Consider the following 27,441-nt stretch of genomic DNA (forward strand, 5'->3'; position numbering starts at 1 on the left):
ATCTACAGAGACTTTCAGACACTAAAGCTTAGAGAGGCTGTCTGAGCTTGTCTATAAAGTATACATTCAAGCATGTCATCAGCTCATCTACAGAGACTGTGCGAGCCTTCGGTTCGTCTATTAAAACGGTCTAAACATTCTGCTCTTCTATAGAGACTCCTCTCATGCATGATTTAGCCCAAAGCTAGCCTGTTTAAGCCTTCAGATTTTTTACAGAGACTGTCTGAGCCTTTTACTTCACTACAAAAAAGCCTGAGCCTTCAGTTATCCCAAAGTGACTGTCCGAACCTTCACTTTGTCTATAGAAACTACCTGAGCTCTCATATTGCCTATAAGGTCTTCCTAGAGGTCTGTCGAAGCTTTCACCTTTTCTACAGAGGCTGTCTGTACCTTCAATTTATATAAAGACTGTCAGAGTCTTCAGTTATTCTATATAAACATTCGAAGTCTTTCGCTTAATTATATGTTTTTCCTATCGATGATGTATACGTCTGACGTACTGGCGTATTAGTTATGCCCATACGTATATGCCTAGTGGTACCTTTGGTTTTAATTATCATTATTTATTTCAATATATTGATTTGAATTGGACTATTTTTATGTAAAAAACATTTCATAATATTATCTATGCGGAAAAATATAAATTTAAATTTCTTATCTTCAATTCCGCTGCTATTTGAATTCCTTCAACCTTATCTCCTTACACATAAAATTTTATTCGATATTTTCTACAAAAAATCAAATTCACATTTCTTTCATTTAATTATCTGTAGATTTATTTCTAGACATCATTGCAGACAGGCATTGCTACATAGCTAAGCGGATAGGCCCGCTGACTGACTGACTGACTGACTGACTGACAGAAGAACTGGCAAGCATTTTCTTCGCATATGATTGTTTATCACCCGGCACTCAGAACATAAATAACATTATGATAATTTAAAGAAGATGAGTACCTACGTAGCAAACTTGAGTGGATTTATTTATGAAGCTGAAGCCATAGCTAACAGAAAGAATGGAATGCTTGTGCTCTTTTTTATATTTTTCCAGCTAACACAATTTTATGTGTTCCACTTATGTGGGAATGTGGGAGGTACTACTCTTCCCTTCTTCTGTCGGATTTTTTTTGTATTTAAATCGGATTTAAATTGTAGGTTTTCTTGTTGTTGTTGTTGTTCGTATTCATCTTAAAGTGGTTCTTATATTTTCATGGCTGGATGCATGGGGATTGTATAAATGATGTGAATGCTGACGATGATGAGGTGCTTGGTTGGTAGTTGAGGTGGTGCGGAAAGTATCTGATAACTACATGTTAAAATGCTTATTAATGTAAGAAAATTCGTGAGGTGAGAAGGAAAGTGACTTAATGAGATATTGAGGCGGAGAGACAGTGGTTTGGAAACCAATAATTTTCGGTAACAATTTAAAAGGTTCTACATTTAAGGGACATTTGTGCGTATAAGTAATGACATAAGCAATACGCACCGTAGTACAAGGTGTAGAGGTTTTGAAGAATATTTTTTAATGCCTTAGACAAGGCTTAGACTTTTTGAAGAATATTTTTTAATGCCTTAGACAAGGCTTAGACTTTTTGAAGAATATTTTCAAGCCTTCAGCAAGGCGTAGATATTTTAAAGAATAATTTTTAAAATCTTAGAAACGAGATCGATTTTTTAAAGAATATTTTAAGGCCTTTGAAAGGCATCGATTTTTTAAATAATATTTTTTAAGACCTTAGACAAGGCATAGATTTGTTTAAAGAATATTTTTAAGGCATCTCCGCAGTTTTTTATTCAGAACATCAGGTCTCAGACTGAGCAAGGGAGCATTTATAAACTAGCTTAAGTCCCAGAATTTACTATAAACGAACTAAATGTAGAACTGAGAACCCACAATCTAGAACTGAGTTGAGGATTTAGATACTCTCAGTAGACGATCGTAGTGTTCTCTCTATAGAAGATAACCTTAAAATATTCTATAGGGACTACAGTACCCATGGAGAAAATGCGAACCTAACGGGAGTCTCCATAGACGAACTGAAGGATCAGGCAGTCTCTATTGATGAACTGAAGGCTCGGACAGTTACTGTTGACGCGCTGAATACTTAGACGGACATTATGGGGATTCAGGCTGATCTAAAGGCTCAGGCAGTCTCTGTAAAATATTCCAGGATTACGACAGTACCTATGGAGCAAATGAAGGTTCAGACAGCCTCAATATGTGAACTTAGAGCTCAGAAAGACCTTCATAGACAATTGACATTGTAGACCTATAGAAAAGTAGAAGGATCAAAAATTATCATAACTAAACTGAAGACTCAGACAGTTTCTATAGACGAGTCGGAAGTTCAGACAGATTTGAAGGGATACTCTGCATACGAGCTGAAGGCTGGGATTGTTTTTTATAGACGAATTGAAGGTTCAGGCAGCCTCTATGGATGAACGTAGGCCTCAGGTAGTAACGACAGAGAACTGAAGGTTTAAACATACCTATAGGGAAGCTCAATAGGCGAACTGAGAACCTAGATAGTCTTTATAGAGGACCTGAATATCCATACATTCTTTACAGGCTCAGACAGTCTCTATAAAGGAATGGAAGGCCTAGATAGAAGAAGAGCTGAAGACACAGACAGAGCAGAAGCCAGGCTCAAAAAATGAACTGAAGGCTCGGATAATGTCTAGAGAACAACTGAAGGTTTAGACAGCCTCAGTAGGCGTACTTAGAGTCCAGAAAGACCTACATAGACAATAGACATTGCAGACCTATAGAAAAGTAGAAGGATCAAACATTATCTATAACTAAACTGAAGACTCAGACAGTTTCTATAGACGAACCGAAAGCGTAGACATATTTGAAGGAATACTATGTATACGAGCTGAAGGCTGAGATTGTTGAAAACCTATATAGTCTTTATAGAGGACCTGAATACCTATAAAATGTCTTCAGGTAAACTGAAGGCTCAGTCTCTTTTGGACGAATGGAAGAGCCTATCCAATATCTGTGGAATAACTGAAGGAAACATAAGGTTCAGATAGTGTCCAGAGACGATTTCAGGACTCAGATATTTGCTATAGACGAATGAAAGTTCAGATAGCCGGCTAAACGGAGGTTAAGGTTCATTCTGACCCGAAGTGATGCTCTATAGACGAACTGAAAGCTCATACAGTCTCTTTAAACTGGTTTAAGGTTTATGAAGTCTCTAAAGTATAATTGGATGCTCAGACAGTAGGCCCGGAAAGTGGATCATCAGACAGCCTCTACTGAACAGCTATTGGCAAACTGAAAGCTTAGATAGATCTGAACGGAGGCTCAATAGGCGAACTGAATGCTCAAACCTCCTTTATAGGCGACCTGTATGCCATACAGGCTCTATGGGCGAACTGAAGGCCCACACAGTCTCTATAGACGAACAGATGTCTTTCTGAGCCGTTTTTATAAACGAGGTTAAGTCTTATGCGGACCTTAATTGATTCTCTATAGACAAACATAAGGCTGAGATAGACGAGCTGATATATCAGTCTCCATTAGAGCCGTAGGTAGCCTCATAGACGAGCTGGTTGGTGTCTCAATAGATGGAAGGATCCGAAGGCTTTATAGGTGAACTGAGGGCTCAGGTAGTTTGCATAGTTCATAGCTAATAGATAATGTAAATACATGAAATTCTTATGGGCTAGAATGATTTTCTGAAAAAGTTTAAAAGATTCTGCACTTGAGGGACGTATGTGCGTATAAGTATGGACATAAGCAATACGCACCCTTGTCCCATCACGATGAGTAAAGGCGTAGAGTTTTTAAATAATATTATTCAAGGTCTAATGCATCATGTAAGGCGTATATATTTCAAGACCTCTTTTTTTGGGATAGCGATTGACAAGGGCTAGGCCGTTAAATTGTTGCCATATCGGAACCTGGTACTTCATTGGAAAATTTCTGTCGGGTGGTATTTACTCTCTCAGAACCTAAAATGTCAATTTACCATCACTTTATTTAGGAAATGTGATGAGGACTTTCAGAATACCAAAAAATTAGTTGAGAATCTGAAAAGCCTAAATTACAGTCGTATAGATAGGAAGGAACGGCTAAAGCTTTCAAGGAACCAAAAATGGGCAGGATTTTTGTATAGGATGGTTATACTCTGAGCATGAGAGAATTCTATAACCTTCGCTTTAAACATTACAAACATTTTGATATTCAAACAATCGAAAAGATGTACAGTAAAGTATTTGGTGATATGGTCGTATGAGTGTTGTCGTAACGTATACGCACTCAAGTACTGGTTCAATGAAAAATTGGGCTAATTGGGGTCTAAATTAAAAAAAAAAATTACACTGAATTAAGTATAGAATGAAAAAATGTATTTATTATTTAATAAATTTAAATTTATTCCAGATTTATCTTCCTCACCACTGTAATATTTTTCCCATTTTCCATATCACTAAAAACACATCCCCCATTGAATATCCTGACATCACTTATGGAATAAGTATTGCACTTGCTTGTAATTCATGCTTGTTTCGGCTTTCTTTCATTGCATATTGAAGACCTGAAGACCTCTCTCATAACAATTGCTCGATATCATCCCAAAAACTTCTGGTAGTAGCTCTTCAGTATTCGTAAAGTGTTAAAAATGAATACCCAAATAACTGACACATTAAATATTTTTACATATGTACAAAAACGAAAAAAAATACTCAAGTGTGTGTGAACTTAAACGATTTTATCATCTTCTCTTTTTTCTCACTCTCCCATTCTCTTTTCTTGTTTTCTTCCTTTTCTTTCCGTCTTTTTAATTCCCTACACTTGTGGCCATATCTTATTACACATTCGGCTTTTGATGGGATATCCTGACTTGGTTGTGGAATATCATTGTTGTCCACGATGGCTGGCTGGTATTTCCCTTGTGCTGCCTGGTGTGTGTGCACCTATGTGTGTGTGGCTGCTGTTGTTTACATACACACACACATTAAACCGGAAACAGGTGGCCGCCCCCCATACAGGTGCTGCCTCTACCGAAACCATCAAACATGGTTGTCTGCCAATCGGTTTACCGCAGCCATTACAAATGGAAGAAAAGAAATTCCTGCTGGCTGTGGAACGTGGCGATATAGCAAATGTACGCAGGTAAGTTGGCAAATGTAATGTACTTCTTCTTGGTGTTGTTGTTTTTGTTATTGTTGTAGTTATTTGTTATTGTGTGCTGCTGGTAATGCAAAACGGTGCCACATGTTTAAGGAAAGTTATTTAGTTCGCCCGAGTTAAGGGTGCGGGAGTAATTATTTGTATATTAACGGTAGCGTGGGTTGCTTGGTAGTTAATTTTAAAATAATTTAAAAAAAACTGAAGGGAAAATATGGAAATGATGAGGTTGATATTTATTCGAAGAATAAACAGAGAAATATATTTAAAATATAAGGAGTCGTTTAAATGGATTAGTACAGAGAAAGATTTATTTATTTCTCCTTGTCTAAGGCCTTGAGAAATATTCTTTAAAAAAATATACGCCTTATCCATGAGAAAAAAAAAATTCAGTATTAACCATGCCCTGAGGACGAAGTAATCCATCCGCAGGTTCATGAGGATTTTTTAATAATAAAATTATTTTGGAAATTGAAAAACACTTTAGACCCAATTTCTTGGGCGCCAAAGGAAACCTACATAGAAATTATATGTCATGGAAAAAATCCCGTCATATTTTGTGTAAGGGTCTCCGACAATTCTGGTAGTTCTCGAATCCTCCAGGTACTCTGTATTAAAAATAGAGATATTTGTTAGACATTCTACACAGATCTTCGGTGTAAGTGCCTGTGGAGGTTTTGTGCGTATATTCGTAGAACTTTGCATGACATCTTTCGATAATATCAGTAGGGCTTTCCTTAAAAAAAAAGACAGAACTGAAATGACTTTAGGGTCTTTAAGAAGGAATCTCTATAAGACTTCAGTATGAGTACTCGTCGACCTTCGAGATATGCAGAAGTAGTCGAATATGAAGGAAGAGTGGTAATTACTACGAGAGAACTATAGAGACATCTATCTTCCGAATTATAAAGTCAGTGGATACTCAAAGTGCTGGCCTGAAAGGTTTCTATGGAAAAATTGGATGTTCATCATTAAGGTCTCAAACCTTCATCTATAGCCTAAGAAGACCTGAAATTCTTGATAGAGAAGATCTCAAAATCTATACTTCAAAATAAAAATCTCAGAAGTCTCCGCGGTAAGATCCCAAAATTTTCTTTAATAAGGTATTATAGCCTCAGGATATTCTGAAAGAAGGTCTGATCATATTTTCTGAGAAAATCCTACAGTCGTCTTTATGAGGAAGGAGTAGGAATTGACAAATAAGGTTCTTACTACAGTAGGCCTCAGAGACTACTCTTCAAAGCGAAGGTCTGAAAAGTTTTTACGGAAATATCCGAACGTCTTCCTCAAGTTCGTCTTCCCTAGGCTTAAATTCTTGAGATGTATATCTTAAAGTCTTTGCTTCAAAAGATGGCCGGATAAGTTTTCCCACTAATACGAACTTATTTTTACGAATACACTATAATCTCAGGATATTCCTAAAATAGGTCTGAGAACCTTTTCTGGCGAGAGTCCCAAGAATAGGTCATGAGAAGACATTAAGGCTATAAGCGGGAAGAGCAGGTTCTGAGGCAGAAGGTTCTTAGAGTAGACCTCAGAGCCTTCAAACGGCCTGAAAGGCTTGGCTGTCCTGAAGGAAGTCTCTGTATGCGAAGTGTAGATGAGCTAAAGGCTTTGGCGAAACTAAACGAACTCAGGGCTCTATTGATAACCTTGAGTCTCATATAGTCTCAATAGACGAGGCTCAGACAGTCCCAAATGGGCGGGTTTAGGCCTCACAGTCTACATAGGCGAGTTGAAGCCTCAAATATTTTCAAAAAATTAGCTTAAGGCTCAAACAATTTGTATAGGCGAATGGAGCCTCTATAGGCCATTAGAAGACTCACACAGTCGCTATGGAGGACTAAAATGTTCACACAGCCCTAAATGGAACCACCATGGACCAACTGAAGTCTCAGACAGTATCTATACATTGAGGCTCAGGCTGTCCTGAAGCGTGTCTCTATAGGCGAGCTAAAAACTTAGACAGTACCCATAGAGAATCAGACAGTACTGAATGGGGCCTGTATAGCCTGCTGAAGGCTCAGACAGTCTGAATGATGTTTCAATAAATGAATAGAGGAGCCTTCAGCTCTTCTATAGAAGAAGCTGAGCCCTTCAGTTCTTCTATAAAGAACCTGACCACTTCAGCTCCTCTATGGAAGAAGCTGAGCCCTTCAGCTCCTCTATGGAAGAAGCTGAGCCCTTCAGCTCTTCTATGGAAGAAGCTGAGCCCTTCAGCTCTTCTATGGAAGAAGCTGAGCCCTTCAGCTCTTCTATGGAAGAAGCTGAGCCCTTCAGCTCTTCTATGGAAGAAGCTGAGCCCTTCAGCTCTTCTATGGAAGAAGCTGAGCCCTCAGCTCTTCTGTAGAAGAAGCTGATCCCTCAGCTCTTCTGTAGAAGAAGCTGATCCCTCAGCTCTTCTATGGAAGAAGCTGAGGCCTTCAGTTTTTTTATGAAAGAAGCTCTACTATGGAAGAAGCTGAGCCCTTCAGCTCTTCTATGGAAGAAGCTGAGCCCTTCAGCTTTTCTATAGAAGAAGCTGATCCCTCAGCTCTTCTGTAGAAGAAGCTGATCCCTCAGCTCTTCTATAGAAGAAGCTGAGCCCTTCACCTCTACTATGGAAGAAGCTGAGCCCTTCAGCTCTTCTATGGAAGAAGCTGAGCCCTTCACCTCTACTACGGAAGAAGCTGAGCCCTTCAGCTCTTCTATGGAAGAAGCTGAGCAGTTCAGCTCCTCTATAGAAGAAGCTGACCGCTGCAGCCCTTTAGATCTTCCATAAAAGTAGCTGAGACATTCAGCTATCCTATAAAAGAAGCTGAGCAGTTCAGCTCAGGAGCTTAGCCTTTCAACTCCTCTATAGAAGAAGCTGTGTCCTCTTTTCAAGCTGTGGCCTTCAGCTCTTCAACAGAAAAAACTGAGACCTTCAGCTTTTCTATAGTAGAAACTAAACTCTTCTATAGAAGAAGCTGACCGCTTAAGCTCTTCTTCAATTGAAGAAAGTTCTCCACATTTTTTATAGAAAGAAAAAACTCTCCCCTGATTTCGTTTGAATTTCCCCCACGATCCTCGTTAATAAATTATTATTTTAAATATATTTTCTCGCACACTCATGACTTAGACAAAAGGATGTATTTACGTATTTTTGTTGTATTGTGGTTTTTTCTTCCTACATAACAAAAACAACAAGTACACATCAAGTCTACACCCTCAATGTATGCGGAATAAGGATAAACCACAATAGTGGGCACACAACTAGTGGTAGTAATGGTAAAGAACATTTAAGCTAATGTTTTTCACATTGTTCGCTTAACGAACAAACAACCATACAAATATTTACCTCCACCCCCTACCATCACCCCTCACCTATCAAGTATCATCTTTCGAAGCTGTTTTGCCTTAGTCTCCTTCATCTGTTGTATCCTGGCAGCAGACAAATGTCTGATGTTATGTTCCGTTACCCCTAACACATTTATATATTTTTGGTTGGTTGGCTGGTTGTTTGGTGTTAGTCCTGGAGAAAGGATATGTTGGGAAGGATGGTTGGTTGTATTTTAACAAAAAATTTGTTGTTAATATTGGTAGCGTTTTTGTGTTGTTGTTCTTGGTATTCTTGTTCTTGTTTGGGTACATGGAGTTATTGTCTTGTTTGTTGTTGTTGTATGTGTTAGGTATAAAAAGGTGTTTATATGTTAAAGTAATTTATCTTATTTCACATCCTCCCTCAACACTTCGCTGCACAAAAGACTTGTTGTTGTTCTTCTCCTTTTAGCCTCCTTTTTTGGATTCCTCTGCATGTGTGTTTGTGTGGGTGTATGTGTTGCTATTGTTTTACCAGTTTCTGTTGAACATTTTTAATAAATTTTCAATTAATTTTCCTTTCTCTTTTTTCCATTGCAAGGGAATTTATTAAAGACGAGTAAAAACATGAGAATTTAATACCATCAGATTGAGAAGAGAGATGGGCATGTTAAGTTTTGATTTAAATTTTCTTTGAACAGTAATTTTACAATAAATTATAAATTAAAAGTTGAATGGTGTTACTAAAAGTATCCTACGTATGGATTATTGAAGTTGTCTTTAATGTTTAAATATGCCATAGTTTGCAATAAAATTTTGAATGAATATTTTATAGGAAATAATTGCTGTTAATATCCAGATTTTGAAGGATGGACCAGATAGAAGGTGGAAAAAATAAGGAGACAGTCAGAGTGTTAAACATTTTTTCCTACAAGACGACTACATCAGCTCTCCTATAGAAAAAGTTGTCCCTTTGATAGAAAAGATCTTCGAGTTTTCAGGTTAATATCCGACCATTTTTTCTTTGTGCAGGCAATTTAGTCTCAAGAAATTCTCTAAGAATGCCAGAGAGTTGGTTTTTCGGCATAAGGTGTATAAATTCTGAAAGTACATTTCGAGACCTTTAAATTGATGTGGGTCTCCATACTGCATCCATTTTAGTTTTTGCGCAATATGGCGTTTTCTACCCAGAGTCCCCACTGTCACCGAGACTTGCAAGGAAAATCGAGAAAATCCGTTAAGCAAAGTTTGTTCTTCGCCATAAGGTGTATATATTCTGAAATTACATTTCGAGACCTTTCAATTGATGTGGGTCTCCATGCTGCATCCATTTTAGTGGCGTTTTCTACACAGAGTCCCCACTCTTCAACAGAAGAAGCAGAGCTGTTCACCTCTTCTATAGTAGAAGTTGAGATCTTTCACTTTTCTATAGAAGAATCTGAGCTCTTTTGCTCTACTATAGCAGAAGCTGGTTTCTTCAGCTCTTCTACAGAAAAAACTGAAGAATTTGGGATACGAGACTTATTTTCTATACAAAAAATATTGGTCTATAATTATACCCTTCACCGCACTGTGGTACAAGGTATAATGTCTTTGTGCATATGTTTGTAACAGGCAAAAGGAATCGAGATAGACCCATGGTTCCTTTTGAGAATAGGCATAGAATCACTTTCTGAGTCGATTTATGCATGTCCGTCTGTCCGCCCGTCCATGTATTTTTGTGAACAAAGTACAGGTCGCATTTATGATCCGATTTGGATGAAATTTAACACAGGTCACAAGGACGAACCCTATTGAAATTGGGAAAAATCGGTTCAGATTTAGATATAGCTCCCATATATATTTTCGTCCGATTGTAAATGGTGCAACAAAGGCCCTATATTTATTTTGATTTGCATGGAATTTGGTATGGCGTACTGAATTTAGTCTAGAACGATGTGTGTTAAATCTATAATGGCGTGTGTTAAGTTTCGTGGAAATCGGTTCAGATTTAGATATAGCTCCAATATTTATTTTCGCCCGCTTTAAGGTAAATGGTGCACCGAAGTCCCTATATACCTCTCGATTTGCACGAAATTTGGCACGGCGTTCTAAATTGAGTCTAAAATGATGTGTGTTAAGTTTCGTGAAAATCGGTTCAGATTTAGATATAGCTCCCATATATATATTAAATGGTGCACCGAAGTCCCTATAAATCTTCCGATTTGCACGAAATTTGAGACAGCGTAATGGATGAGGTCTAGAATGACGTGTGTTAAGTTTCTTGAAAATCGGTTCAGATTTACATATAGCTCCCATATATATGTTCGTCCGATTTAATGTAAATGGTGCACCAAAGTTCAAATACATTTTTCAATTTGCACGAAATTTGGCATAGCGTACGGAATTGAGTTTAGTATGATGTGTGATAAATTTCGCGAAGATACGGTCAGATTTAGATATGGCTCCCATATATATGTTCGTCCGATTTAATGTAAATGGTGCACCAAAGTCCGAATATATTTTTCGATTTTCACGAAATAAGACACAGCGTAATGAATTACGTCTAGAATGATGTCTGATAAGTTTCGTGGAAATCGGTTCAGATTTAGATATAGCTCCCATATATATATATATAGTTTCGTCCGATTTGAGGTAAATGGTGCACCAATGTCCGAATATATTTTTCGATTTGCACGAAATATGGTACAGCGTAATGAATTAGGTCTAGAATGATGTGCGCTAAGTTTCGTGAAAATCGGTTCAGATTTCGATATAGTTCCCATATATATATTTTTGTCCGATTTAAGGTAAATGGTGCAACAAAGTCCCTTAATATCTTTCGAATTGCACGAAATTTGGCACAGCGTAATGAATTAGGTCTAGAATGATGTGTGTTAAGTTTCCTGAAAATCTGTTCAGATTTAGATATAGCTTTTATATCTGATCAAAATAAAAATTTTGTATCGGTTGCAGAATGACATGTTTATGGATCCAATTTCATTTTACTGGTCCTTTAAAAATGCGACGTCTTTAGGATTCATCTGTTAAATATACCCAAAGTGGTGAAGGGTATCATATAGTCGGCCCCGTCCGACTTTACTTGTTTCCTTACTGGTTTTTTCTACTCTCCAAAAATATTTTTCTATAGGAAATATGATCTACCAATATTACTAGTTGGAGTTTTTACTTTTTTCATCCTTTGTACGTCATAAACAATTACAAATTTTAAATGTGTTTCGAAATTTAAAAAATTACTACCCCAGTATTAAAAAAAAATACCAAGAATTATTTTTTTTCTAATTTAAATATCAGTTTGAAAAAAAACATCTATCCCCTTTTCTTCAAGAAAAATTTTGTTGAAATATTTAATAAAATGTAACCCTTTTTTCTTGGTCATATCCAATGAATATCTAAGTTTGGTCCTCTGTCATCCTCACACTCATGAACACACAAAATTCCAAAAACAATGGCATAATAATAAACACATACCTGTGAAATTCTTTTTTTTTAAGGGACAATTTAATTTAAAAAATATGAGACAGAGTCATCAAATGAATGTAGACAAGGTAACAACAACAGTTTTAGACATGCCACAGGACGGAATAGAAAATTTAAAATTCCAAACATTTTGTAACAACATGGGCTGTTATGGGGTACCTCATCCTTCGACATCAAGAGTGGGAATGGGAACGGGGTATGCTTTGAAAGAAAAAATCCTTTCCAGGTGAATCTCCACACACACAAACAACCGTTACCTTGCAGACCAAAAAATAATACATCAGGATATCTGTAGGTGTGTACGTGTCGCAAAGACAATACAACTGTTAAGGTTACACCATATTTTTGTGACCAAAAAACAACTTGAAACTCAATTCCAGTCCCATCCTCACATACCTCCAATGGTATGGATATGGACTTCAACAGAACAAAAGCTGTTACATTTACACTCCGAATGTGTGTAACACACTTTGTTAGGTTGTACACACTTTTAACCTTTTGAATTCGTTTACACTACTAACACTATAACAGACAGACGGACACACTTGAATGCTTACAGGATAATGACACATAACAAACCCATACATTGAATGTCTTGTTCTTCTTCTACGACTTTTTGTTGTTGAGATGACTACCATGGTTACTTACTTTACAAATAATGTCCAAAAACTTACAAACACACTTACATTCTCACACACACACACTGAGAATACATTCCGCAACAAGAGCTGTAGAATTTCTAGAGAAATGGAGTTCAAGAGGACAATAACTTTGATGTGGGCAACAAGGAAGTTGAATTTGACCCCCATATACCTCTCAATAGGATTGGATATTGTTGCCGAAACATTTGAGGACATTGATATTCATAATTGTGTGTAGATATGTATTATTTAAGCAGAATGACATATAGGGAGGACCTACTTCGAAGGGTAAAGACTGCAAAATATATTAATATATCGTTCAGAATTCTGAGAAAAAAAATATAGACTAAATATGGAAAGAGGGAATTTTTATCTGGAGAAATGAAATTTGTAGTGTAGGTCTTGGAAAAAATATTTTTAAAAATGTACGCCATGGTAAGGATCTTGAATATTTTTACAAAAATAATTTAAAAAACCTACTCCTATAAGTAGGCCTTAGAATCTAATATTTAAAAATCCCCACCTATAACATGGCCTTAGAATCTAATTATTAAAAATCCCCACCTATAACATGGCCTTAGAATCTAATTATTAAAAATCCCCACCTATAACATGGCCTTAGAATCTAATTATTAAAAATCCCCACCTATAACATGGCCTTAGAAACAATTTTTTTTAAAATCCACGCCTATAAGTAGGCCTTAAAAACTAATTTTTAAAAATCCACGCCTTTAAGTTGGCTTTAGAAAATAATTTTGAAAAAATCCACGCCCAAAAGTAGGCTATAGAAACTATTTTTTAAAAATCCACGCCTATAAGTGGGCCTTAAAAACTAATTTTTAAAAATCCACGCCTTAAAAACTAATTTTTAAAAATCCACGCCTATAGGTAGGCCTTAAAAACTAATTTTTAAAAATCCACGCCTATAAGTAGGCTTTAAAAATTTATTTTTAAAAATACACGTTTATAAGTAGGCCTTAAAAACTACTTTTTAAAAATCCACGCCTAAAAGTAGGCTATAGAAACTAATTTTTAAAAATCCACGCCTATAGGTAGGCCTTAAAAACTAATTTTTAAAAATCCACGCCTATAGGTAGGCCTTAAAAACTAATTTTTAAAAATCCACGCATATAAGTAGACCTTAAAAACTAATTTTTAAAAATCCACGCCTATAAGTAGACCTTAAAAACTAATTTTTAAAAATCCTACAAATAGGCCTTAGAATCTCATTTTTCTAAATCCACGTCTATAAATTGGCCTTAGAATCTCATTTTTAAAAATCAACACCTATAAGTAGGTCTTAGAAACTAATTTTTTAAAATCCACGTCTATAAGTAGGCTTCAGAGACTAATTTTTAAAACTCCACGCTTATAAGTAGGTCTTGAAAACATTTTTTAGAAATCTACGCCTATAAGTAGACCCTAAAAACCAATTTTTAAATATGTACGCCTATAAGTAGACCTTGAAAATAAATTTTTAAATATGCACGCCTATAAGTAGGCATTGAAAACAAATTTTTAAATATGTACGCCTATAAGTAGGCCTTGAATTTTTTTATAATATACTCCTATAGGTAGGCCTTGAAAACCATTTTTGAAATATCTATGCCTATAAGTAGGCCTTGAAAACATTTTTTTTGAAATATATATGCCTATAAGTAGGCCTTGAAAACATTTTTTTCAAATATATATGCCTATAAGTAGGCCTTGAAAACATTTTTTTGAAATATCTATGCCTATGGATATGCCTTGAAAAATATTGTTTAAAAAATCCACGCCTAAGCCTATGCCTTGAAAAATATTCTTCAAAAAAATCCACGCCTAAGGCTATGCCTTGAAAAATATTCTTCAAAAAAATCCACGCCTAAGGCTATGCCTTGAAAAATATTCTTCAAAAAAATCCACGCCTAAGGCTATGCCTTGAAAAATATTGTTTAAAAAATCCACGCCTAAGGCTATGCCTTGAAAAATATTGTTTAAAAAAATCCACGCCTAAGGCTATGCCTTGAAAAATATTCTTTAAAAAATCCACGCCTAAGGCTATGCCTTGAAAAATATTCTTTAAAAAATCCACGCCTAAGGCTATGCCTTGAAAAATATTGTTTAAAAAATCCACGCCTAAGGCTATGCATTGAAAAATATTCTTCAAAAAATCCACGCCGAAGGCTATGCCTTGAAAAATATTGTTTAAAAAATCCACGCATAAGGCTATGCCTTGAAAAATATTGTTTAAAAAATCCACGCCTAAGGCTATGCCTTTAAAAATATTGTGTAAAAAATCCACGCCTAAGGCTATGCCTTGAAAATTATTCTTTAAAAAATCCACGCCTAAGGCTATGCCTTGAAAAATATTGTTTAAAAAATCCACGCCTAAGGCTATGCCTTGACTCCAAAGGCTATTCCTTGAAAAAAATATTTGTAAAGAAACCACCCATATGGATATGCCTTGAAAAAATATATTTGAATTGTTTTACGTTTTTACCCTTTTCCTTAACCTTGAAAATAATTTTTTTTCAAGAATTTGAATTAAATACAGGAGTCCTCCTTTTCATAAAATTAAAGCATACTTTTAGGCACAACATAATTCTAATAAATTACAAGACAATTATATTCTTTAAGAATAAATTACATCCTTCGAATAAATGGGTGTTATGGTAACAAGTTAAATAAATTACAGAGAGAAGGAAAGTCAAATGCCGCCAGTTGTTCTAAAGTAATTTATTTACTTTATAATTTTTCGAAAAACTTTTCAAAGAGGCCAACAAACTTTTTTTAATGATGTATCTGGGCAAGGTCTTTATAAAATATAATTAAAGAAAATTTACAAAGGAATCAACATCCATTCCATCAAACCATTCTTAGAAATCGAAAATTCATGTGAAAATTGTAGCAATATTTTCGATGATGCAATTTACTCCAGGAAAATATGTATGTCCTTTGTTCCTAGTTATGTTCCCAAGAAATATTATTACTTGCGTTGAAAGCTCACCTGCCTGTCTTCTTGGAACACTTAAATTATACAATTTTTGTACCTCATTTCCTCAAGTCGAAGTCTTGTAGTCATTTCAATTGCCAATCATTGAATTTTTGATGTTCCCTCCCACCTCTTCCTCCTTTTTCCCCCAACCACTTCCATTGACATTCTAATTTTCCATTTTCCCACAGCCATAAGGCATCTAATTAAAAGTTTCTGTGCCTTCCCATTCCTGATTTTTTTTTTTCATTCTAAACAAAGTGTACCTAGCAATTTGTCGGAAATAAAAAAAAACGAAGTCAACATTTAAAAATTTCAACAACCTTCTTTTCCAATTTAAATATCAACTTTTTTCTCTTCTATTGATTTCAAAAGTTTTTAGAAAAAATTACAAAACCAACAACAATTCTGAACATAATTGTGTTGCTCTTTTTGCAACGAAGTAATTTTTGTATGTCAATACGAAAAATATCAGGAATTGGTTTCACAAAACTAGAAAAAAAAACTTTTCTGATATTATTTTGACAATTTACTTAATGAGTAGGGTAATTACCTGTAACAACAAGGAAAAGCATACTTTTAGGAGAAATGAAAAATTCAAAATTGTTGTTTAGATTTTTAATGAGAATGCAATTTTGGGAAATAAATTTAAATTAGAATAGTTGGAAATTTGTTTTGCGAATTAATTGGGAAATTGTTGAGAAAATGTTCCTCTATTTTCTATTAATATTGAATATGTAGGCCTTGAAAATAATTTCATTAACAAATCCACTCCTTTAAGTAGGCCTTGAAATAATTGCCGTAAAAATCAACGCCTATAAGTAGGCCTTGAAATAATAACTTTAAAAAATCCACGCCTATAAGTAGGCCCTGAAATAATTACTTTAAAAAATCTACGCATAAAAGTAGGCCTTGAAATAACTACATTAAAAAATCCACGCCTATAAGTAGGCCTTGAAATAATAACTTTGAAAAATCCACGCCTATAAGTAGGCCTTGAAATAATAACTTTGAAAAATCCACGCCTATAAGTAGGCCTTGAAATAATAAATTAAAAAAATCCACGCCTATAAGTAGGCCTTGAAATAATCAATTTAAAAAATCCACGCCTATATGTAGGCCTTGAGATAATAACTTTTAAAAATCCACGCCTATAAGTAGGCCTTGAAATAAATATTTTCAAGAATCCACGCCTTAAAGTAGGCCTTGAAATAAATATGTTAAAGAATCCACGCCTTAAAGTAGGCCTTGAAATATTAACTTTAAAAAATCCACGCCTATAAGTAGGCCTTGAAATAATAACTTTAAAAAATCCACGCCTATAAGTAGGCCTTGAAATAATTGCTTTAAAAAATCCACGCCTATAAGTAGACCTTGAAAACTGATTTTAAAAAATCCACGCCTTAAAGTAGGTCTTGAAATATTTACTTTAAAAAATCCACGCCTTAAAGTAGGCCTTGAAATACTTACTTTAAAAAATCCACGCCTTAAAGTAGGCCTTGAAATACTTACTTGAAAAAATCCTTGTCTTAAAGTAGGCCTTGAAATAATAACTTTAAAAAATCCACGCCTATATGTAGGCCTTGAAATAATAACTTTGAAAAATCCACGCCTATAAGTAGGCCTTGAAATAATAACTTTGAAAAATCCACGCCTATAAGTAGGCCTTGAAATACTAACTTTGAAAAATCCACGCCTAAATGTAGGCATTGAAATAATAAATTTAAAAAATCCACGCCTATAAGTGGGCCTTGAAATAAGTAGTTTAAAGAATCCACGCCTATAAGTAGGCCTTGAGAACTGATTTTAAAAAATCCACGCCTATAAGTAGGCCTTGAAAACTGATTTTAAAAAATCCACGTCTATAAGTAGGCCTTGAAAACTGATTTTAAAAAATCCATGCCTATAAATAGGCCTTGAAAACTGATCTTAAAAAATCCACGCCTATAAGTAGGCGTTGAGAACTGATTTTAAAAAATCCACGCCTATAAGTAGGCCTTGAAAACTGATTTTAAATAATTCACGCCTATAGGTAGGCCTTGAAAACTGATTTTAAAAAATCCACGCCTATAAGTAGACCTTGAAAACTGATTTTAAAAAATCCGCGCCGATAAGTAGGCCTTCAAAATTGATTTTAAAAAATACACGCCGATAAGTAGGCCTTGAAAACTGATTTAAAAAAATCTACGCCTCTAAGTAGGCCTTTAAAAATGATTTTAAAAAATCCACGCCTATATGTAGACCTTAAAAAGGGATATTTAAAAAATCAACGCCTATAGGTAGGCCTTAGACACTATTTTTTTTTTAAATTCACGCCACTGTGTATACTTTAAAAATAATTTTAATTTTTTTTATATATTCCAGAATCCTTCAAAAAGCCCATCGCAAACATCACATCAACATCAATTGCATGGACCCCTTGGGTCGGCGAGCCCTTACCCTGGCCATCGATAATGAAAATCTCGAAATGGTAGAACTCTTGGTTATTATGGGTGTTGAAACCAAAGATGCCCTGCTGCATGCCATCAATGCAGAATTTGTCGAGGCTGTGGAGTTGCTATTGGAACATGAAGAGCTCATCTACAAAGAGGGTGACCTATATGTAAGTATTGTATTTTATCAAAAAGGAAAGGATGAGGAAAGGGATGACAAAGAAAAGGATATGTGTCTTATCACCAACAACACAAAATTTAAAGTACATTTTAAGTTTTTTCCTCCCAGGGATATATAAAAAGAGGTTACACTCCTTTGAAACATTTTTAGTTTTCCTTTTTTATTATTTCGTCGTATTTCAGCCTCAGCCTCAGGCCAGGAAGTTGAGTTGAGAAAATATATCCTAATCTTTAATTAGACATCAGTCATTAGACACGTTTTTTGGGAAGGGTGTGTGTGTGACAATGCCTTGGGGATATGTTGCAAATTTCCTTCTTGGTTTTTTTTGTAGTTGTTGTTGGTAATTTTGTGCCAGGATTGTCATCAACACCTTAGGGTGGAAATTTAATATGAAATTTTATTTCTTAGAATGAGGGCAGGGAGGAGGGCAATCAGTTTTATTTTGCAATTATTTTTTATTGATTTTATTATGGGGGAAAAAAATAATATTTTTACAAAATCCAAGTCAGGTATGGAACCTTAAAAATATTTAATGAATATCCAAAGTGGGTCTGGCAGTAAACGGCGAGAAGACAAAGCTGATGGTATCAATGCACAAGACGTCCAGTAGACTCGGACCAACTGTGGAACTTGAGAACTACAGTTTTGAGGTCTTTAACTTTATATACCTTGGTACCGCCATAAATAAAACGAATGACATCAGTTTTGAAATTCGGAGAAGAATTGTGATGGCCAACCGGTGCTAGGTCTGAGCAAACAACTCAAAAGCAAGGCCACCTCCCGCCAGACCAAGTTCACACTTTCCAAGACGCTGATACTACCCGTGCTATTATATGGATCGGAAGCATGGGTACTTGCGCAAGCAGATGAGGCAGCTCTTGGGGTGTTTGAAAGAAAAATTCTCCGGCGGCGGTGAATATCGGCGTCGAATGAACCACGAGCTCTACAGTTTTTACGCGGACATCGACATAGTCAGTCGTATTGAGTTGCAGCGACTACGGTGGCCCCAGCTAAAAAAGGCATATAAAAGCGAGCCTACTGATGGTTCCCGTAGAAGGGAAAGGGCACGAATCAGATGGAAAGACCAAGTAGTGAACAACATCTTGGAACGTGGTCTTCCAAATTGGTGGATATGTGCACAAGACCGACGCGCTTGGAAATCTTTTTTAAGCTCAGCTTATGGAACAACCGTTCTGTAACAAGCCAGCTAAGTAAGTAAGTAGTAAGAATATCCACGAATTTTTTGGACCTTGAAACCAGTAAGAAAGTAGTAAAGTCAGACAGGGCCGACTATATGATACCCTTCACCACTTTGGGGATATTCAATAGATGAATCCTAAGAGACGTCGCATTTTTGAAGGACCAGTAAAATGACATTGGATCCATAAACATGCCATTCTGAAACCTACACAAAATTTTTCATTTGGTCGGATATAGAGTTGCTTCTTACAATGGGACAAACTTATGTAAATCAATTTAAAGCAAATATCAATCGGACACCCGTTAATTATTTGAATAAATATCTGATAAACATGAGGAGTTTGGTGCACAATTTACATAAACCGATTTTCAGGAAAGATGTATATGAATCTGAACCGATTTTCACGAAACTTAACACACATCATTCTAGGCGTAATTCAGTATGCTATGCCAAAATTTCGTGCAAATCAAAAGATATATAAGGACTTTGGTATATCATTTATATTAAATCGGACGAAAATATATAAGGAAGCTTTATCTAAATCTGAACCGATTTTCACAAAACTTAGCACACATCATTCTTGACTTAATTTAGTACGCTGTGCCAAATTTCGTGCAAGTCGAAAGATATTTAGGGACTTTGGTACTCCATTTACATTAAATCGGACGAAAATATGTATGGGAGCTAAATCTGAACTGATTTACACGAAACTTAATACATACCATTCTTGGCTTAATTCCGTACGCTATGCCAAATTTCGTAGTAATCTCCTTGGTGCACTATTTACACACGAAGATATATATGCTATATCTAAATCTGAGATTTTCATGAAACTTAGCACACATTATTCATTATGCTGTGCCAAATTCGTGCAAATCAAAAGATATTTAGGGACTTTGGTGCCCCATTTGCCTTAAATCGGACGAAAATATATATGGGAACTATATCTAAATCTGAACCGATTTTCAAGAAACTTAATACACATTATTCTAGACCTAAATAATTAGGCTGTGCCAAATTTCGTGCAAATCGACAGGTATATAGGTACTGTTTACATTAAATCAGGCGAAAATATATATGGGAGCTATATCTTAATCTGAACCGATTTTTCCCAATTTAAAAAGGATTCGTCCTTGGGCCAAATAAATGAGCTGTGCCAAATTTCATCCAAGTCGGATCATAAATGCGACCTGTACTTTGTTTACAATTTAACATGTACAGACAGACAGACGGACGATTTTTTTTTAATCCACGCCTATGGAAGACCCTGTAAAACATAGCCTGAAAAATGACATGCTCTACAACCGCAAAAAAAAAACCAGTGAGCGGAGCTGTATAGTCGGACGGGCCGACCATATGATACCCTACACTACTACCACCGAACTGTAACATTTTGCGGATGTATATTCCAAGCCTGTTGCCCGATTAGAGATCAAAAGCACCTCTTCCTTACACTGACATATTTTCTGTACTCTGTACAATCCTTCTTATTATTTATCCAGATTCCCTTGACCTTCGACTTATAAATGTGGCCTATAGATCGACTCGAAAAACCACAAAAAACTAAGTTTTTGGTCCACTTCATCCCAAAATTATTATCTGATCATCACCGAAAATTATAGGCGTTGTCCTTGATCATACCTGGAACCTCATGGAAAATTTCAAAGCGATCATCGCTATATTTCCGCCCTCTAGTGGGTTACAGGTGCTTACACCTGTAAATATTTAAGTGCACCTCCCACATCCGAGTATATAAAGGCTAACCACTCTTCTTCGATTCACTATCAACTTTTCGGGTCTATATCCTTCAGGAGTAAATGTATACGCCATACAATACAATACAATTTTTTCACACAAATTTGTATTTTTTCACACAAAAGTCAGGGTTCATTTGACCCGTTAACTTGCGGCCTTTAGAGCGACCAGAAAACCCGATAAAAATTAAGTATTTGGTCCACTTCATAGATATTAACCGATCTTTACCAAAGGGGTCTTCATTGAACCCATCCTACATTTCGTGAAGATTGGTCCATAACTGTGGCCTGTATTGTGTTTACAATATATAATGGACAGACGGACTGACGGACACACATGTCTACATGGACACTGCTAGTCGAGATATGACGAGCGGTATACTTAAAGGTGGGTCTAGGACAATATTTCGTGGCGTTACTAACTTTTGGGGCTGCACAATGATATAATACCCTGAGAACATAGTTGTGTAGGGAATAAAAATTGTTTTTTTCCTTAAATCCTTAAATTTGACCCTCATCCCTTGGGTTTGAAACTATGTCACTCATATGTATCTCCACCAATTTTGTTTAAATGCTGGCAATATAAAATCATAATCACTGGCAATTTAGTTTCGTTTGTGCGTTTCTCTTTCTATTTCCATCATTTTTCCTATTTTTCGTAACTCAAGAAGAACAGAACAGACAAAGGAACAACAAATTTCTGATGATATTCTACAATGGGGGTAAGCCTACTTCTATATGCCTAGTCATAGGCATTCATTCATAGTTGGAAGAGGATGTGTGTGTGTGAGAGAGAGCCTTTTTTACGCTTGGCTCTTAAGCAAGCAGAACGATGACAACAACAGCAACAACTACAAATGACATGAATGTTTGCTTGATTAGGCACTTAATGTACCACAAATGTTACGTTTTAGCTACTTTAACTTCTATGATGCTTGAGACGATGATGATGACGATGACTACGACGACTTGCCTCTTAGTTGGTCTTTTGGAAAAAATACAAAATCACTTATTTATGCCAGCGGAACTGGAAAAAAATGAAAGGCACACGCCCTTGACTTCATTTTCTTCCCATGAATGAAAATGTTTAGAAAAGTTAAGCAAGAAAAAAATGTTTTGCAAAGCTCTAGAGACAGGCTACTAAGCTTTTGCAGTTCAGTTTTTTTTTTGTTAGGCAAATAAATGATTCGCATTTTTGCCACTGAATTAAAAGTTATCTCAACTGGCTTTAAACATTTTCCTTTTCAATGAAACAGTTCTTGTTTTGTTGCTGTTGCCTTCTTTGGTATTCACTTTGTTATTCAGGTTGTTATTCTTTCTTCGGAGTTTTTTCTTCTTCTTGTTTAACCAACTATGTTTCCTTTGTTTTCACTGCGATTTTTTTTTCTTTTCTGTTTCTTCTTCACAGAGTTGGCAAAAAGTTGACATTAATACCGCCATGTTTCCGCCGGATATAACACCTTTGATACTGGCAGCTCACAAAAACAATTTCGAAATTTTAAAAATTCTTTTGGACAGAGGTGCTGCTGTCCCCGTGCCGCATGATATCAGGTAAGTTGTCGCCAAGAATTTTTTTGCATCCTTTTGTATTTTTGTTTGTGGGTATTCGGAAAAAGTAAAATCTAGGCATGAAAAGTAGACAATCAGGAACACAAAAGGAAATGAAGGTTTTCATGGTTCCTTTATTTTATTTTTTTTTGGAAAATATCTCAAAAATAGCATAATTTTTAAAGGAGGAGGTCCTGCTAAGACTTGAAAACACATTGTTTAAAAATCCACGCCATGTTTGAGACTTTGAAAATAATTTCAAAAAATTCAAGCCTTTTGTGGGCCTTAAAAAACATTTTTTAAAATTCACTTCTGGGTCCTATGGTGCGAATCGGCTATATTTTGGGTCTTTGGTTCACCATTTACTGAAAATTGGACGAAATTATATATAGGTGCTACATCTAAATCTGAACCGAATTCAACGAAACTTTACACACAGTAGGTTATGCCAACTTCAGTACGTGATGCAAAGTTTTGTGACAATCGGCCATATTTTGGGGCTTTGGTGCACCATTTACCATAAATCTGACGAAGATATATAAGGGAGCTATATCTAAATCTGAACCGATTTCCACAAAACTTAGCACACATCATTATTGGCTTAATTCAGTACGCTGTGTCAAATTTCGTGCAAATCGGAAGATTTTTAGGGACTTTGGAGCACCATTTACCTTAAATCGGACGAAACTATATATGGGATCTATATCTAAATCTGAACCGATATTCACGAAACTTTGCACACACCATTCTAGACTTAATTCAGTACGCTGTGCAAAATTTCGTGCAATTCGCAAAATTTTTAGGGACTTTGGTACACAATTTACCTTAAATCGGACGAAGGTATATAAGGGAGCTATATCGAAATCTGAACCGATTTTCACGAAACTTTGCACAGATCATTCTAGACCTTAGTCATTACTCTGTGCCAAATTTCGTGCAAATCGAATGATATATAGGGACTTTAGTGGACTATTTACCTAAAATCTGGCGAAACTATATATGGGATCTATATCTAAATCTGAACCGATTTTCACGAAATTTTGCACACATCATTCTAGACTTAATTCTGTACGCTATACAAATTTCGTGCAAATCGAAAGATATATAGGGACTTTGGTACACCATTTACCTTAAATCGGACGAAAATATATATGGAAGCTATATCTAAATCTGAACCGATTTCCAGGAAACTTAACACACATCATTCTAGACCTTAGTCATTACTCTGTGCCAAATTTCGTGCTAATCGGATGATATATAGGGACTTTAGTGCAGTATTTACCTAAAATCTGGCGAAACTATATATGGGATCTATATCTAAATCTGAACAGATTTTCACGAAACTTTGCACACATCATTCTAGACTTAATTCAGTATGCTATACCAATTTTCGTGCAAATCGAAAGATATATAGAGACTTTGGTACACAATTTACCTTAAATCGGACGAAGATATATAAGGGAGCTATATCTAAATCGGAACCGATTTTCACGATACTTTGACTTTAGTGGACTATTTACCTAAAATCTGGCGAAACTATATATGGGAGCTATATCTAAATCTGAACCGATTTTCACGAAACTTAGCACACATCATTATTGGCTTAATTCAGTACGCTGTGCCAAATTTCGTGCAAATCGAAAGGTATATAGGGACTTTGGTAGACCATTTACTTTAAATCGGACGAAAATATATATGGGAGCTATATGCAAATCTGAACCGATTTTCCAAATTTCAATAGGGTTCGTCCGGGGCCAAACAAATGAGCTGTGCCAAATTTCATCCAATTCGGATCATAAATCCGACCTGTACTTTGTTTACAATTTAACATGGAGAGATAGATGGACAGACGGATGGTCGGACGGACGGACATACATCGACTTTGAAAGTGATTCTATACATACTCTCAAAAGGAACCATGGGTCTATCTCGTTTCCTCTATCATGTTACAAACATATGCACAAAGACATAATACCCTGTACCACAGTGTGGTGAAGGGTATAAAAATCTACGCCTGAAAAATATTTTTTTTATGGACCTTGAAAAAAATATTTTTGAAAAATCCACGCCTATGGAGGACCTTTGAAAAATTATAGTACTTCAATATTTAATTTACTTTTTTCCAGATGCGGTTGCGATGAATGTGTCCGCATGTCCACCGAAGATTCTCTACGTCATTCCTTGTCTCGTGTTAACATCTATCGTGCCCTTTCCAGTCCTTCGCTGATCTGCCTGACTTCTCAAGATCCTATTATGACATCCTTTCAGTTATCCTGGGAATTAAGGAATTTGTCACTGACCGAACAGGTGAGGTCCTAGGAGAAATAAATTTTACTCATAAAATAAAACTTATCCTTTTTATCCTCCCCCTCAGGAATCTAAGACCGAGTATGTGGAACTGCGAAGGCAATGTCAACAATTTGCCGTCGATCTTTTGGATCAGACTCGGACCTCTAGTGAATTGGCCATAATGTTGAATTACGATCCGGATATGTCAACATATCAGCCCGGGGATCGTATGTCCTTGTCACGTCTAACCCAGGCGGTGTATTATAAGCAGAAGAAGGTGGGTCAAATATGGAGAGATTTTTGAAGGTTTTTATGTTTCTTTCCTTTTTTCCAGTTCGTGGCCCATTCCAACATCCAACAATTGCTCTCGGCCATTTGGTATGAAGGCTTGCCCGGTTTTCGCCGCAAAACCCTGCTGGAGAAAATGATTTGTATTGCCCAGGTGGCGGTATTGTTCCCTATCTATTGTATGATCTATATGGTGGCGCCCAATTGCAAAACTGGAGATTTAATGCGAAAACCATTCATGAAATTTCTCATTCACGCCTCTTCGTATCTTTTCTTTTTGTGTAAGTAGACGATGATGATGACGAAAAGAAGAAGAAAAGTGACACAAAAGATTTGAGATCTTGTTTTTGATGGTACACACACAAACAAGCATAATTGAATAGCATGCTTAGATATAGAAAGTGATTGTGGGGGTGAAAGAAGACTGAGGGGAAAAGAGTCCACGAATTGTTGGGAAAAAGCTGGTAAATGACAGACTCATTTTCAATTTTCAAGTTTTCAATTCATTCATCACAGAGAATTTTTAATACAAAGGACTTTTAGTGGGTAGGGGAGTACTTTGCAAGGGGGGAAGAGGATTAATACACTCATACACATTCAACCACACACACATACACATTTCTACACACACTAAATGAAAATATATTCACTAACATCCTTTTGGAAAATTGAGGGAGTAAATCCACTTCCTCTGCACTATGTTTATATGAGCGGGGTTGGGGCTTCGGGGTAGGGCAAGTAGTGGAGGAGTTCCTTGTTGTTGTGGTGGTAGGAGCCAATGGACTTTATGCTTTCCTATTTGTTTTTGAATGACATGATGACTCTACTGGTTTTCAACAACTGTGACAACTGTGAACCCACACAAGAGAATCCTCCACCCGGACTGGAGGAAGATGCTGTTGTCTTAAAACCATTTGTGGACATTATCTAATCTCATAAAGCAACGACAGCATCATTTCATGTAATACAACGACAATAATGATAACTGACGAGAGCTGACAGTGGGTAAGGAGGTGAATTCCAGGATTTTCAACCAAAATAAATTAAATCAGGAAAATTATCTAAGAGATAAGAGCAACAGGACAACTTGTTGTTGAGATAAGGTCCAGTAAGGACCATTATCTTAGAGATAAGGGCCAGTCAGGACCATTATCTCTGAGATAAAGGCCAGTCAGGACCATTATCTCTGAGATAAGGGCCAGTCAGGACCAAGATCTATGAGATAAGTGCCATTCAGGATCATTATCTATGAGATTATCTCTGAGATGAGGGCCAGTCAGGACCATTATCTCTGAGATGAGGGCCAGTCAGGATCATTATCTCTGAGATAAGGGCCTGTCAGGACGATTTTCTATGAGATAAGGGCCGGTCAGGACCATCATCTCTGATATAAGGGCCAATCAGGACAATTATCTATGAGATAAGGGCCAGTCAGGATCATTATCTCTGAGATGAGGGCCAGTCAGGAACATTATACCTGAGATAAGACCCAATCAGGAACATTATCTCTGAGATAAGACCCAATCAGGAACATTATCTCGGAGATAAGACCCAATCAGGAACATTATCTCTGAGATGAGGGCCAGTCAGGACCATTATATCTGAGATAAGGGCCAGTCAGGACCATTATCTCTGAGATAAGGGCCAGTCCGGACCATAATATTTGAGATAAGTGTCAGTCAGGACCATTATCTGTGGCATAAGGGCCAGTCAGGACAATTATCTCCGAGATAAGGGCCTGTCGGGACCATTATGTTTGAGATAAGTGTCAGTCAGGACCATTATCTCTGAGATAAGGGCCAGTCAGGACCATTATCTTTGAGATAAGGGCCAATCAGGACCATTATCTTTGAGATAAGGGTCAATCAGGACCATTATCTCTGAGCTAATGACCGATCAAAACCCTTCTCTCCAAGATATGAGATTTTTACCACTTCCAGTAACCACTGTGTCCCTCATCCAACACCATGGACCATAATGATAATGGAATAGAATGCTAAGCGCATTTTTCCTTTTCCTTTTGTTTTTAAATACCAACACTCTTCCGCACACACTGACACACACTTTCATATCCTCTCATAGATATTCTTACATTTAAATGACAACCACTAAGCCAGCACATAAGAATAACATTTAATGCTGCTGCCACCATCACCACCACTACTATCACACTAACGACCACATAACAAACCACACACACGAATACATGCATATAGGAGATCACCACATAATAACCAC

At 36.3% G+C, this 27,441-nt stretch overlaps 1 protein-coding gene across 1 annotated transcript in view; it reads left to right on the forward strand.

Annotated features, from left to right (window-relative positions):
• Positions 1-27,441, forward strand: part of LOC133330875 (transient-receptor-potential-like protein) — a 35,820-nt gene that overhangs the window by 2,712 nt on the left and 5,667 nt on the right. The window contains exons 2-7 of the mRNA XM_061539278.1: positions 4,979-5,121; positions 17,875-18,112; positions 22,487-22,629; positions 24,753-24,933; positions 25,001-25,192; positions 25,250-25,484. Of these exons, the coding sequence (XP_061395262.1) occupies positions 4,979-5,121; positions 17,875-18,112; positions 22,487-22,629; positions 24,753-24,933; positions 25,001-25,192; positions 25,250-25,484 (1,132 nt within the window). The remainder of the gene's footprint in view (positions 1-4,978; positions 5,122-17,874; positions 18,113-22,486; positions 22,630-24,752; positions 24,934-25,000; positions 25,193-25,249; positions 25,485-27,441) is intronic.

Source organism: Musca vetustissima, unplaced genomic scaffold (genome assembly GCF_032173495.1).
Source record: "Musca vetustissima isolate MV318-11 ecotype Yass unplaced genomic scaffold, APGP_CSIRO_Mvet_v1 utg98279, whole genome shotgun sequence".
NCBI lineage: Eukaryota > Metazoa > Arthropoda > Insecta > Diptera > Muscidae > Musca > Musca vetustissima.